A 12,887-nucleotide genomic window follows, 5' to 3' on the forward strand; every position below is an offset into this window, starting at 1 on the left:
GCACCAGACAAGGCATCCGTCCACACTTTATGACCTGCGGATACACGGGGTCCACGAATAATGGGACCCCACAGTACTTTGAGACATAAATTCAAACAACCACGCATACACCAAGACAATCCAAACAAGAACCACACTTTCTTTAGGTGGGCATACATTTCCACCAATATTTAACAAATACATTGAAAACGAGAAGGGTACTCGGTAGAGCGCATAGCTCCACCAAGTAATGCCTGATCCTCGAGAACATATCGGGCCCAATACATTTTTGAAATCTCATTTTTAGCCCTAACTCTAAATGGTGAAGAATCACTTTAAAAATTAAATAATTCTGATATCCAGATCCGGATCCGAATATTCACCAAAATTGATTCATCGTGATCACACACCCAACCAGTCCACCAAGTTGAATCCGGATCTGTCCACAATTTTTTGAGATATTGTGCTGTATATTAGTTTAGCCCCATCTCTCAATGGTGAAAAAAAATTATCGGATCCGGACTCGGATCTTCACCAAAATTGAAACAATTCTTCCTTCTCTTGTGCCCAATGTGTCCACCAAGCTTCGTCTGAATCAGTCACCAACTTTTTGAGATATCGTGCTATATAATCATTTTTGGCCCTATCTCTCAATGATGAAGAATCACGTAAAACATTTTCGGAGTCGGATCGGGATTGGGATGCTCACCAAAATCTAATCACTTCGTCCTTGGCACACACCGAACCTGTAAACAAAATTTCATCCGGATCTGTCCACTACTTTTTGAGATATCCTGCATACAGACAGACAGACAAACAAAGACACCACCACCATTGGGACCATACTCTGTGCAGAGCGTTGGTGCTGCTTAAGCAGTCTCCTTGGCTGTTGGATACAATCCTGGACGGGTCGCCACTCCGACACAGAAACAGACAGAGAGGGGTGAAAACGTAAGCTTTCACTTTCGGTGGTGGAGGTAACAGATTATTTGTCTGTAATCCATTTAGTAATCCTTGCTATAATTCTCAGACCGGTGTGTATGTATGTATGTATGTATGTATGTATGTATGTATGTATGTATGTATGTATGTATGTATGTATGTATGTATGTATGTATGTATGTGTGTGTGTGTGTGTGTGTGTGTGTGTGTGTGTGTGTGTGTGTGTGTGTGTGTGTGTGTGTGTGTGTGTGTGTGTGTGTGTGTGTGTGTGTGTGTGTGTGTGTGTGTGTCGCGCTACTCCTCCTTCCGTTCTTTTTTTCCGTATCCATTGTTGAGGCTGTACAAGAGCTAACACAAAACGCACAGCAAGGGGGGCACGAGACAAGAGGGGCGGAAGAGGGGAGAACAAAACAGTGGGGAAGAGAGACATGAGGAGATCTGTGGAAGGAAGAGTGATGGGGGCAGGGAACACGGGGTATACTGTACAAGATGGACATTACAGGGACTTTCAGGAAGAAAAGCAGGGAATTTGAAGGAGGTGGGTTTGGGGTGGATTAACGGGGGTAGAAAAGATCGAGGTTTTGGATGGGGGAAGATAAGAGGTGGTGGTGAACAACTGTTTAAGGCCTGGAGGGAAGAATGGGATTGAACAATGTGTGGGAGTTTAAACTCCAAAGGCGGGAAAAGAGAGGAATAAGAGTGAAGGTGAGCAGTGATTACATCCAGACTTGCATAGGATCACTATGACCCCAATTAGTGTATTTTTTTTATCTTTGCCAGTGGTCTTGAGGGGTGATAAGGTGTGGGGGGAATTCTCCATGTAAATGTGTACTGTGTCGCACCACTCCAGTTGGGAGAGGGTACCACGAGTGATGCTTCAGTGCCTTTACAGTGCAGTATTCCTGTCCCCACGGTTTCCTGTGCAATGAGGTGTTTTGTATTATAGGCAGTCGGTATGCTTTTCCTTCAAGCACATAACCCGGGTTTTGTATTTTTTTTTTTTATTTCGGGAGCGATTGAGGCAGCTGTCAGTTGCCTATACATTACACTGCCCAAATGAAGGTGTGCGTCAGAAGAACGTGTTGCATGCTTAGATCGCCCATCGGGCAGGTACTCTGATCGTCTTAGTAATCCACTCACAGTGGCCCTTCTCATCATCAGCTCGGAACCCATTCATCATCGACGTTTCGACACTTTATTCCCAGAACCACTGCCTGAGTGGCGGATGGATGATCTGCCACATCATTCGATTCTTAGAAGACTCGTGCAGAGTCTTGTCCGAGGGAAGCTGAAAAACTTCAGAACGGGATATTCATAATAGTGCAAGAAACGCCAACATTTCATTACTTTTCAATATACAAGCAAAAATAAGTTTGGAAACGTTTTTTTTTTCTGACAGACTGTAAATACTTGTTTAATTTTTAAAAAATGATTTATCCAACTATTGTATCTCTTAATAACTTTTTGTACACGAGTCAGAAATAACGCAAGACATTATGAGACATCAATATACTTTAACGGGAACGACAAGGAACATATCAACGCAGCACATCGAATTTGAACTTGGGATCACAGCATCATGGGGGGGAAGTTCTCAAAAACGAGAACAGGCCAGCACACTGATGAACATGCAGCATGCTTGCCCAAAACAGTCACATTGTACATGTATACGGATTACAAAATAATCATCCGAAGGGTTGTAAGAGGTTAAAAGGGACAAGACAACATGTACCGTGTGGGCACTTGCTTGACGTCACTGTTTATATGGAAAATCCTTGGCAACTGACGCTTGGCACAGAACATTGCGAGTTGATATCGACACGAGGAGATCTGCCATGAGACATGGAGGTGAGAACTTGCTGTGATAAAAATATAAATATGTGAGAACAATGTATTACAGTTCATGTGGATCTCAATGTCACAACACACGTGCCAGCAAAAATGACTGGAGTCTTTCTTTATTCTCTTATCTACAAGTACTTGTTCTGGGTTAGTACAGAGCCTTCCCTTCAGTCTGTCCACCCCACCTCAACAAAACAATCTAATCTGATGTCCTGCTTGGGTGGTCATGAAATTCTGCAATTTGAATGGTTTATATAAAATGGTGAATGTACTGGGAGTGTGGGGAGGGGGGGGGGGTTGGCAGGGGGCTAAAATTGAGGGAAGAAAAAAAAATGAGAAAAGGAATAGAATAAACGACAAGGAAGAGCATGGAGAGGATGAGGAAAAAGGGAAAGGTTGGGAGGAGATAAAAGCAAGGCATTGGATGGGGGATTGTTAAAGTTTCTACACATATGCGCACGCACGTACACCATGATGGAGCTCGAACGTAAATCATGTACGAGGCAAGGACATCAGGAGTCATCGGTGTACTGTACTTTTGAATGAATTACAAGGGCATTACCGATTAGTACACTTTGGACGTAACAACATGCACATGATTTGAACCCGAGATTGTTGCAGCATGAGCCATAGGATCAGACCTGTGAACACCAACCAGGCCGGTCCATGATCAATCAAAAGAGTTAAATTCAATTAACATGCATAAAAACTAAAGGAGAAAGAAAAAAATAAACGGAATGAACACATTCGCATTACGTCTCCAACAACGTCGCTTCTCCTTCATAACATCAAGTCTCACATCAATGTCATCCTTACCATGTCACCATAATCACATCATCGTATCTGAACGAGATGTTACATCTCACGGAAGTCACCATTGTATCACATCACGTCTCACCAACATATCGTGTCACACACGTCACGTCTCACCAACATATCTCATTACACAAGTCACGTCTCACCAACATATTTCATCACACATGTCATGTCTCACCAACATATTTCATCACAGACACGTCACGTCTCACCAACATATCTCATCTCACACACACACGTCACGTCTCACCAACATATGTCATCACACACACGTCACGTCTCACCAACATATGTCATCACACACACGTCACGTCCACCAACATATCTCATCACACACACACGTCACGTCCACCAACATATCTCATCACACATGTCACGTCTCACCATCTCATCACACATGTCACGTCTCACCAACATTCATCACATGTCACGTCTCACCAACATATATCACACATGTCACGTCTCACCAACATCTCATCACACATGTCACGTCTCACCAACATCTCATCACACATGTCACGTCTCACCAACATCTCATCACACATGTCACGTCTCACCAACATATCACACACACGTCACGTCTCACCAACATATATCACACACGTCACGTCTCACCAACATATGTCATCACACACGTCACGTCTCACCAACATATGTCATCACACACGTCACACCAACATATCATCACACACGTCACACCAACATATATCATCACACACGTCACACCAACATATATCATCACACACGTCACGTCTCACCAACATATCTCATCACACAAGTCACGTCTCACCAACATATATCATCACACACGTCACGTCTCACCAACATATCACATCACACACGTCACGTCTCACCAACATATCTCATCACACACGTCACGTCTCATCAACATATGTCATCACACACGTCACACCAACATATCTCATCACACACGTCACGTCTCACCAACATATCTCATCACACACGTCGCATCAACATATCACATCACACACGTCACGTCTCACCAACATATCTCATCACACACGTCACGTCTCACCAACATAGGCCATCACACAAGTCACGTCCACCAACATCTCATCACACGTCACGTCCACCAACATATCTCATCACACGTCACGTCCACCAACATATCTCATCACACGTCACGTCCACCAACATATGTCATCACACATGTCACGTCTCACCAACATCTCGTCACACATGTCACGTCTCACCAACATATATCACACATGTCACGTCTCACCAACATCTCATCACACATGTCACGTCTCACCAACATCTCATCACACATGTCACGTCTCACCAACATATCACACACGTCACGTCTCACCAACATATATCACACACGTCACGTCTCACCAACATGTCATCACACACGTCACACCAACATATATCATCACACGTCACACCAACATATATCACACACGTCACACCAACATATATCATCACACACGTCACGTCTCACCAACATATCTCATTACACAAGTCACGTCTCACCAACATATATCATCACACACGTCTCACCAACATATCACATCACACACGTCACGTCTCACCAACATATCTCATCACACACGTCACGTCTCACCAACATATCTCATCACACACGTCACGTCTCACCAACATATCTCATCACACACGTCACACCAACATATCTCATCACACACGTCACGTCTCACCAACATATCTCATCACACTTTACGTCTCATCAACATATGTCATCACACACGTCACACCAACATATCTCATCACACATGTCACGTCTCACCAACATATGACCACACGTCACATCTCACACGTCACGTCTCACCAACATCTCATCACACATGTCAAGTCTCACCAACATCTCATCACACACGTCACGTCTCATCATCTCATCACAAGTCACGTCTCACCAACATATCTCATCACACACGTCACGTCTCATCAACATATGTCATCACACGTCACGTCTCACCAACATCTCATCACACGTGTCACGTCTCACCAACATATATCATCACACACGTCACGTCCACCAACATATCTCATCACACATGTCATCTCACCAACATGTCATCACATGTCACATCTCACCAACATGTCATCACACATGTCACATCTCACCAACATATATCATCACACATGTCACATCTCACCAACATATATCATCACACATGTCACGTCTCACCAACATATATCATCACACACGTCACGTCTTACCAACATATACCATCACACACCCCGCACCACGTCGTTCCCAGCCCGATGCAGCTCTCTCTGGTGTCACGACATTCCCAAGTGAGAGTGTTCACGGGTTTGACCGCCGAACCCACGTTCTCCCATTCCAACCACTCACAATAATCAACGTGGGTGAAGGAACAAGAAAATGGTCCGAATCTCTCAAACAGGTGATCTCGTCTTCCACACATTCAGCAAGCAACTTGCTAGCGCTCGCCAAGCCAGCCGTCCCTTATCAACAATTTCGAACAGAGTGCTTAAGCCGCTTGGCGAGCTCGCGACAAGAAACTTGGTAACTGAACAAACCCCGTTCACGGCTCGTATCAACCAACGTTCATATCCTCTCACTGCGAGGCAGTTCAGGGTTAGTGGCACAAAATCTGACATTTCCACTCACCAAGTGACGCATAATTCCGCGAATCTTACTCTCACTTCACTCAGCACATCACACCCTCCTCAGCACGCCGCCTTATGAATGTCAACCCCGCTCCACATGACCAAGCACAGCACACTGTGATCGGCACGTCACGTGACGTGACGTCATCGGGCGGCAATGATCACAATGAAGTAAATTATTTATTTGTTTTTATTTATTTATTTATTTTAAAACGGCGGCGCTCTCCCTGTATTCTATTTGCAATGCAAATCAAAATATCTCATTTTATAAATCCACTTTTAATTGCCTTCGGTGCATCTTGAAGATCTATTCTGTCAATAACATATGTACGATTATTGAGAATTTTTTTACGGCTTCATCAATATTGCCGGCTCGATGTTGATATTATTTTTTATCACCTTTATTATTTTTATCAAGCGTTCTTCTAAGTTTGTAATTCGTTTGTTTTTTACACTCGTTTGGAAGGTTGCGGGAAAGACAACAAAAACGTTTTGATCATAAAAAAAAATGATGTTCTTTGGAACGGTGTATAAGGCAAATTAACTGTTTAGTATTGCAAGTTTATTTTTATTTATTTTTTTTCACCTAATTTCGACAATATGTTGTTCTGAATCATTAATATACAACTTCCATGCAGTATATTTTCTCATGTGGTTAAAATTGTCATCATGTTCAGACACACGATGACTATGAGGCGTGATGTTGATGTGTGTTCGAGACAAAAATGATTCGACATCCTTTGGCCTAGTTGCATGCTTCAGCCTTGTAAACTTGGTGTGATTTTTCTTCGATTTATCATTCTTTCTCTTTAGAAATCCCACTTTGACGAATAACAATAATGGTTTTGTTATTTTAATGAATAAGCCTCGTGTTCTAAATCAACACAACTCATGTTAAAACGATACATCGATTGATGTGAAATATGATAATTGTTATTAAATTCAGGATTGTGTTCCGTTCCCAAATTCCTTGTCGAGCGCTCGCCGAGCGGCTTAAGCACTCAAGCAAGTTCTCCGTTGGAAACCGTTGATAAGGAACGGCTGGCTTGGCGAGCACAAGCTAGCCGCTTGGTAACTGAACAACCCCTGACGATAGAGGTCCCTCAACGTCCGTGTCGCTGATAACATGAATATGATGTAAATTAACCATTGTTTGGATATATTTAACGTGGCTCTCGAATTGTCCGATGAACGGAAGGTTTCCAAAGCTTTAAACTTCTTACAATTACCTGTCAACATCACAGGTGATTTATAAATGGCGGCGCGCTGGAGCAGCGAGAATGTCGTGGCGGAATATCGGGATGCAAAGGTAAATCGTTATAAAGTTTGTGTTTTCTGGGCTCGTTATGTTGGAATAAAGAACCGATAGTACATGCGGCTCTGAAATGCGGATACACATCGACGTGACGTTCATGCATGGAGTTTACAAAATGATTGCAGTTTGTCGACCAGAGGCACAGGCTCCTCGCTTGGTGGTGCTCGGGGGTCCTCGGCCCGGTGGTGCTCGGGGGCCCTCGGCCCGGTGGTGCTCGGGGGCCCTCGGCCCGGTGGTGCTCGGGGGCCCTCGGCCCGGTGGTGCTAGGGGGCCCTCGGCCCGGTGGTGCTAGGGGGCCCTCGGCCCGGTGGTGCTCGGGGGTCCTCGGCCCGGTGGTGCTAGGGGGCCCTCGGCCCGGTGGTGCTCGGGGGCCCTCGGCCCGGTGGTGCTAGGGGGCCCTCGGCCCGGTGGTGCTAGGGGGCCCTCGGCCCGGTGGTGCTAGGGGGCCCTCGGCCCGGTGGTGCTAGGGGGCCCTGTGCTCGGGGGCCCTCGGCCCGGTGTAATGGCAGGTATAACTTATGGCCTTGTAAGTTAGTTGAGACCAAAGTGGTCTTCATTTCATGAATCGTTTATCAGGCCTTCCCAACACAAACCTCCCAACACAAGCCTCCCAACACAAGCCTCCCAACACAAGCCTCCCAACACAAGCCTCCCAAAACAAGCCTCCCAAAACAAGCCTCCCAACACAAGCCTCCCAACACAAGCCTCCCAACACAAGCCTCCCAACACAAGCCTCCCAAAACAAACCTCCCAACACAAGCCTCCCAAAACAAGCCTCCCAAAACAAGCCTCCCAAAACAAGCCTCCCAACACAAGCCTCCCAACACAAGCCTCCCAAAACAAGCCTCCCAACACAAGCCTCCCAACACAAGCCGCCCAACACAAGCCTCCCAACACAAGCCTCTCAACACAAGCGTCCCAAGACAAGCCTCCCAACACAAACCTCCCAACACAAACCTCCCAACACAAACCTCCCAACACAAGCCTCCCAACACAAGCCTCCCAACACAAGCCTCCCAACACAAGCCTCCCAAAACAAGCCTCCCAAAACAAGCCTCCCAACACAAGCCTCCCAACACAAGCCTCCCAACACAAGCCTCCCAACACAAGCCTCCCAACACAAGCCTCCCAACACAAGCCTCCCAACACAAGCCTCCCAACACAAGCCTCCCAACACAAGCCTCCCAACACAAGCCTCCCAACACAAGCCTCCCAACACAAGCCTCCATTCATGATCTATGTTAAATCCCAGTGGGTATAAATGGGTTTAAGGTCTTGTGTGATGCTTTTAAAAACTAGAAGGGCACTTGGGAGAGCACATACCTCCACCACGTAATGCCTGACCCACGAGAACATATCGACCCCAATACATTTTTTGAAATATCATGCCATACAGTACTATATGGTTTTTTTTTGCCCTTTTAATTTTGAAGAATCACTTTAATAAAAAATAGCTCTTGTATCCGGATTCGGATCTTCACCAAAATCTAATCATTTCTTCCTTGTCACACACCCAAGCTGTCCACAAAATTTCATCTGGATCCGTTCACAACTTTTTGAGATATGTTGCAAACGTACAAAGAGACAGACAGAAAAGGGTCCAAATGTAACCTCCTTCACCTTCGGTGGTGGAGGTAATAGGTGTGTGCTTGTTTAACAACGGTCATTTTTAATTCTATCTTATTGCTTCATTGGAATGTAAAACTTGTATGTTTCTCTCCCTGTAATGTCGTCGTAAGTGTAATATCCAATGTGATGTTTCTTTTCTTAGGCAACTGCGATGTCCATTGACTTTGAAGGCCAGACTGCAGTTTTGTCCGGGTAAGTGGAGGAAACCAGTTTGGTGCGTTGGAAACAAAATACATCGGTACAGTTTGAGAGTGGAGGACTTTGTAATCAAGAAGGGTGAAAAATAATGCTTTATAGTTTGCATCCAACCCCTGTGGCCTGCATTGCACACTGGCACAAGGGTAAAATGGGTTTGCCTGTTTTAAATTATTTATTTATTTTTAACACTGTTCTCAGGCTATGTATACAAAGAGCTTACGTACATTGATCGCCTACGGGTTAACACGATTGGTAGATATCGGTGTGCTCTAACACGAATTACGACAACATTAGTGGACAATGCACGGCAAATGTATTTGAGATTTGAACTTGGGTTCCCTGCATCATGAGCCTGAGGTTCAGATGGGAACATGCACAGATGAACCTGAAGGGTAAAATTATCTAATTTCATGGGGTTCGCAACACGACTACTTTTGCGCATCATATTTGCAAGGTCATTGACAACATATACATGTTGTGCACTGGTGGGATAACCGAGATCAGGTACGTGCACTCACCTCTGAACTGTGAGACCTGGGTTCAAATCTCAACCCGGGGTTTCGCATGTAGGGCGATGCATCGTTGTGTGTGGTGTCCCTCAGATGGATGTTAAATTAGGCATCCCGTTTTCTTGTACCGGTCGTTGTTGAGCGTTAAAATCCCAGCACCCTGAACAAATTGCAAATTACTCCCCGAGTCGGCTTCAGTTGAACGTCAGATCGAGCCAGTGGGTTCATGAAGGACTTGGGCAAAAAGTTTACCCGGTCTATACTGCACGATAAGGTGGGAATAATCGGGGTCATGAAATAAGTAATTGTGATAGATATGTATGTTCATGATTTGAGAGTGGCAGGACAGCTCAGTTGATCGTGTGATTGTTGGCATTCAGTGATAAAGTTTGGGTGTATTTTTGAGAATGTTTGACAAAACTAAAATCTGCCTTTCTGCAATTGAAGTTGATGTTGCCATGTTGTCGACGTCAAAGATCTCACATTATCCTTTTAATATTTCAGTCATTGTGTGTTCCTACCTTTTCAAAATTCTCTGCTTGGGATTGTGTCATTCCTTTGTTGAACATGTTGTAAGTAGGAGTTGAGGCATGGATATGTTGCTTACATTGTGGGCCAAATGACCTTCACCTGCACCTTAATTGCTATGTGACATAATGTTCGGTCATCTTATTAGGATAGCCTAGAATATTATTTAGGATAGCCCAGAATATTATTAGGTGGGGGAAGTGTAGGGGAAACGTTTTCATAGAGTACAAGGAGAGTTGAGGGAGAGATATGAGTAATTTAGAGGAGTAGTGGAAGAAGTATGGAGAGGCGTTTAAGGGAGTTGCAGAAGTTTTGTGTGGAAGGACATCAGGAAAGGGTGCATTGTTGAGAGATACAAGGTATGGTGGATGGAGGAGGTAACAACGGCAATTGGGAAATGAAGGTTTGGAAGAGGATAGAAAAGATCAAGGATAGGGGGAGGCAGCCAGATGTGGTGTTGCTGCTGCACCAGTGTGGGCAGAAGAAGAACGCAGAAAGGATAAGGCAAGGAATGATATGGAAGGGGAGGTGCACAACAAGTTGGAAGAGGATGGTGGGAGGAAGATATAATATATTTGCTCGTGCCAGAGCAGAGGATGGTGAGGACATGGAGGGGGGGGCAGTGATTTATGGGTGGTGGCAGGAGGCCAGTGATAGAGAGGGAGGCAGTATTGAAGGTGTGAGAGGGATATTTCAAAGAGATGTTGAACCGGGAAAGAATCAACGGCATGCTGGAGCTACCGTGTTGTGTGGAGATCACAGAGGAGGAAGTGCGGATGGCAGTGAAAAGGATGAGGAAGGGAACTGCAGCACCAGGCATTGATGTGTGTACAGAGATGATAATTGCAGCAGAAAAAGTCTGAGTCAGATGGATGAAGAGGCTGTTGAGTACATGTATGAGCGATGGTTAAATTGTGGAGGATTGGAGGACAGTGACAATTGTGCTGATATGGAAAGGGAAGGGTGATGTTCAAGATCCAGGGAATGTGCTCCTAAGTCATGTATTGAAGGTGCTGGAAGAGGATTCTCGATGGGAGGATAAGGAAGAGTGTGGAGATGAAAATTGAAGAAGAGCAGCAGGTGTTTAGAAAGGGTTGGGGGAATGATGGATGGGATGTTCATACTAAAACAGCTGGTGGAGAAGAGGTTGGAGGTGCAAGGTGAGATGGCATTGGGATGTGTGGACCTGGAGAAGGCCAGGGACACTGTCCCGAGAGAGCTGGTGATGGTGATACTGAGATCGATGGGAGTGCTGGTAGCATTAGTCAGGTTGGTGGGAGGGATGTACAAGGGAACGAAGGGAAGAGTTTTGGTTGGTCCTGAGGTGTCTGACAAGGTCGTCGTGAACATCGGTTTGAGGCAGCAAAGCTCTCTCAGCCCACTCATGTTTATCATGGTGATGGAGCTGGTAAGCAGGTCAGTTTGAGGTGAAGTATGGGGAGGATGTTTTATGCGGATTATCTGGCTGTTGTGGTGGAGAGTGGGCGGGAGATGCAGTAAGTGCTGGGGGAGTGAAAGGAGTCATTTGGGAAGCATGGGCTGAAGATGAGTATGGAGAAGATTAAGGTGATGTGGGTTCGGCAGCAGAGAAAAGAAATGAATGTCAGGTTAGAAGGGAAGGAGATCAGGGAGGGAAATAGGTTTCAGGATTTGGGAGGAACAGGGAAGATTCTGGTATCTTGTGTAACGCCGGCCTACCTTTACGGTCTCAAGACTGGCACTGACAGAGACAACAACAACAGAGGCCACAGATTTGCGAGAACAACTGGGTCACGAGGAATTGCATGAGTGAAGAGGATGGATGAACTGAAGAAGGAGATTGGTGTGCAGATTAGCTTGATGGGGAGATTGGTGAAATGCCAGCTGAGATGGGCTGGACACATATTGCAGATGGGGGAGGAGAGAATGGCAAAGAGAGTGGATAGATTGAGGGAGCAAGGTAGGAGGAAAAGAAGTAGACTGCGGTTGAGGTGGGAGGATTGTGAGGGAGGTAGAGTACCGTGGTCAAGGCAGGGTAGAAGCTTGGTGCCGTCGGAACTCACCCCTCATAAAGGGAACAACAGAGACTCAAGATTTACAAGTCACATTGGTCTTCTGATGGTGGTGATTTAATGGTAATGATTTGTGATTGTGGTGTCGATGGTGTACTATTGGCCAGTGATTGGTGCCTTTAAAATTAGAATGGGGGTGTGAGCATCATTGGAGCATGATGGCAGGACAGAGCATACTCGTATGATTTGGGATCGAGTGCAAGGTGTGTTTGTATGCAGTTTTCGGTTCCTGTATTTGATCAACCTGGACACGCCAGCCGAGAATGTAAAGAAGATTCCACGGCAAAGCAAGTGGGACGTGGGTGCAGTGCAGTGGAACCGCCATAGTTGCTACAGCCATCTCTTTGCTGCCACTGTGGGTGCCTTTGTTTGCAAATACATAGAATCCTCATTTATTTTATGGTTGGTGGGGTGGGGGGGGTGACCCTTTTGGTAATAAAAAGTGGGTAAATTGCTTCAGAA

General features: G+C 45.4%; 2 protein-coding genes across 11 annotated transcripts in view; one reads left to right on the plus strand and one right to left on the minus strand.

Moving 5' to 3' along the window:
• The window catches only part of ADCK5 (aarF domain containing kinase 5), a 44,406-nt gene extending 38,063 nt beyond the window's left edge, over positions 1-6,343 (minus strand). For 4 of the 6 annotated variants that reach the window (XM_085888282.1, XM_085888279.1, XM_085888280.1 and 1 more), the window contains exons 1-2: positions 6,197-6,343; positions 2,654-2,751 (exon numbers count right to left, since the gene is read on the minus strand). In XM_085888282.1, coding sequence (XP_085744408.1) covers positions 2,654-2,751; positions 6,197-6,208 — 110 coding nt within the window. In that variant the 5' untranslated portion in view covers positions 6,209-6,343. Of the gene's footprint in view, positions 1-2,061; positions 2,218-2,653; positions 2,752-6,196 lie in introns of all 6 variants that reach the window. The other 2 variants (XM_085888283.1, XM_085888284.1) reach the window with 2 other exon arrangements.
• Positions 6,344-6,889: 546 nt separating this feature from the next.
• WDR59 (WD repeat domain 59) overlaps positions 6,890-12,887 on the plus strand; it is a 69,417-nt gene continuing 63,419 nt past the window's right edge. For 3 of the 5 annotated variants that reach the window (XM_085888285.1, XM_085888288.1, XM_085888290.1), the window contains exons 1-3: positions 7,265-7,504; positions 9,282-9,331; positions 12,645-12,780. In XM_085888285.1, coding sequence (XP_085744411.1) covers positions 7,451-7,504; positions 9,282-9,331; positions 12,645-12,780 — 240 coding nt within the window. In that variant the 5' untranslated portion in view covers positions 7,265-7,450. Of the gene's footprint in view, positions 6,971-7,264; positions 7,505-9,281; positions 9,332-12,644; positions 12,781-12,887 lie in introns of those variants that run through there. The other 2 variants (XM_085888286.1, XM_085888287.1) reach the window with 2 other exon arrangements.

This window comes from Eptatretus burgeri, chromosome 7, assembly GCF_056783735.1.
Source record: "Eptatretus burgeri isolate ZD-2024b chromosome 7, Ebu_testis_v1, whole genome shotgun sequence".
NCBI classification, from domain to species: domain Eukaryota; kingdom Metazoa; phylum Chordata; class Myxini; order Myxiniformes; family Myxinidae; genus Eptatretus; species Eptatretus burgeri.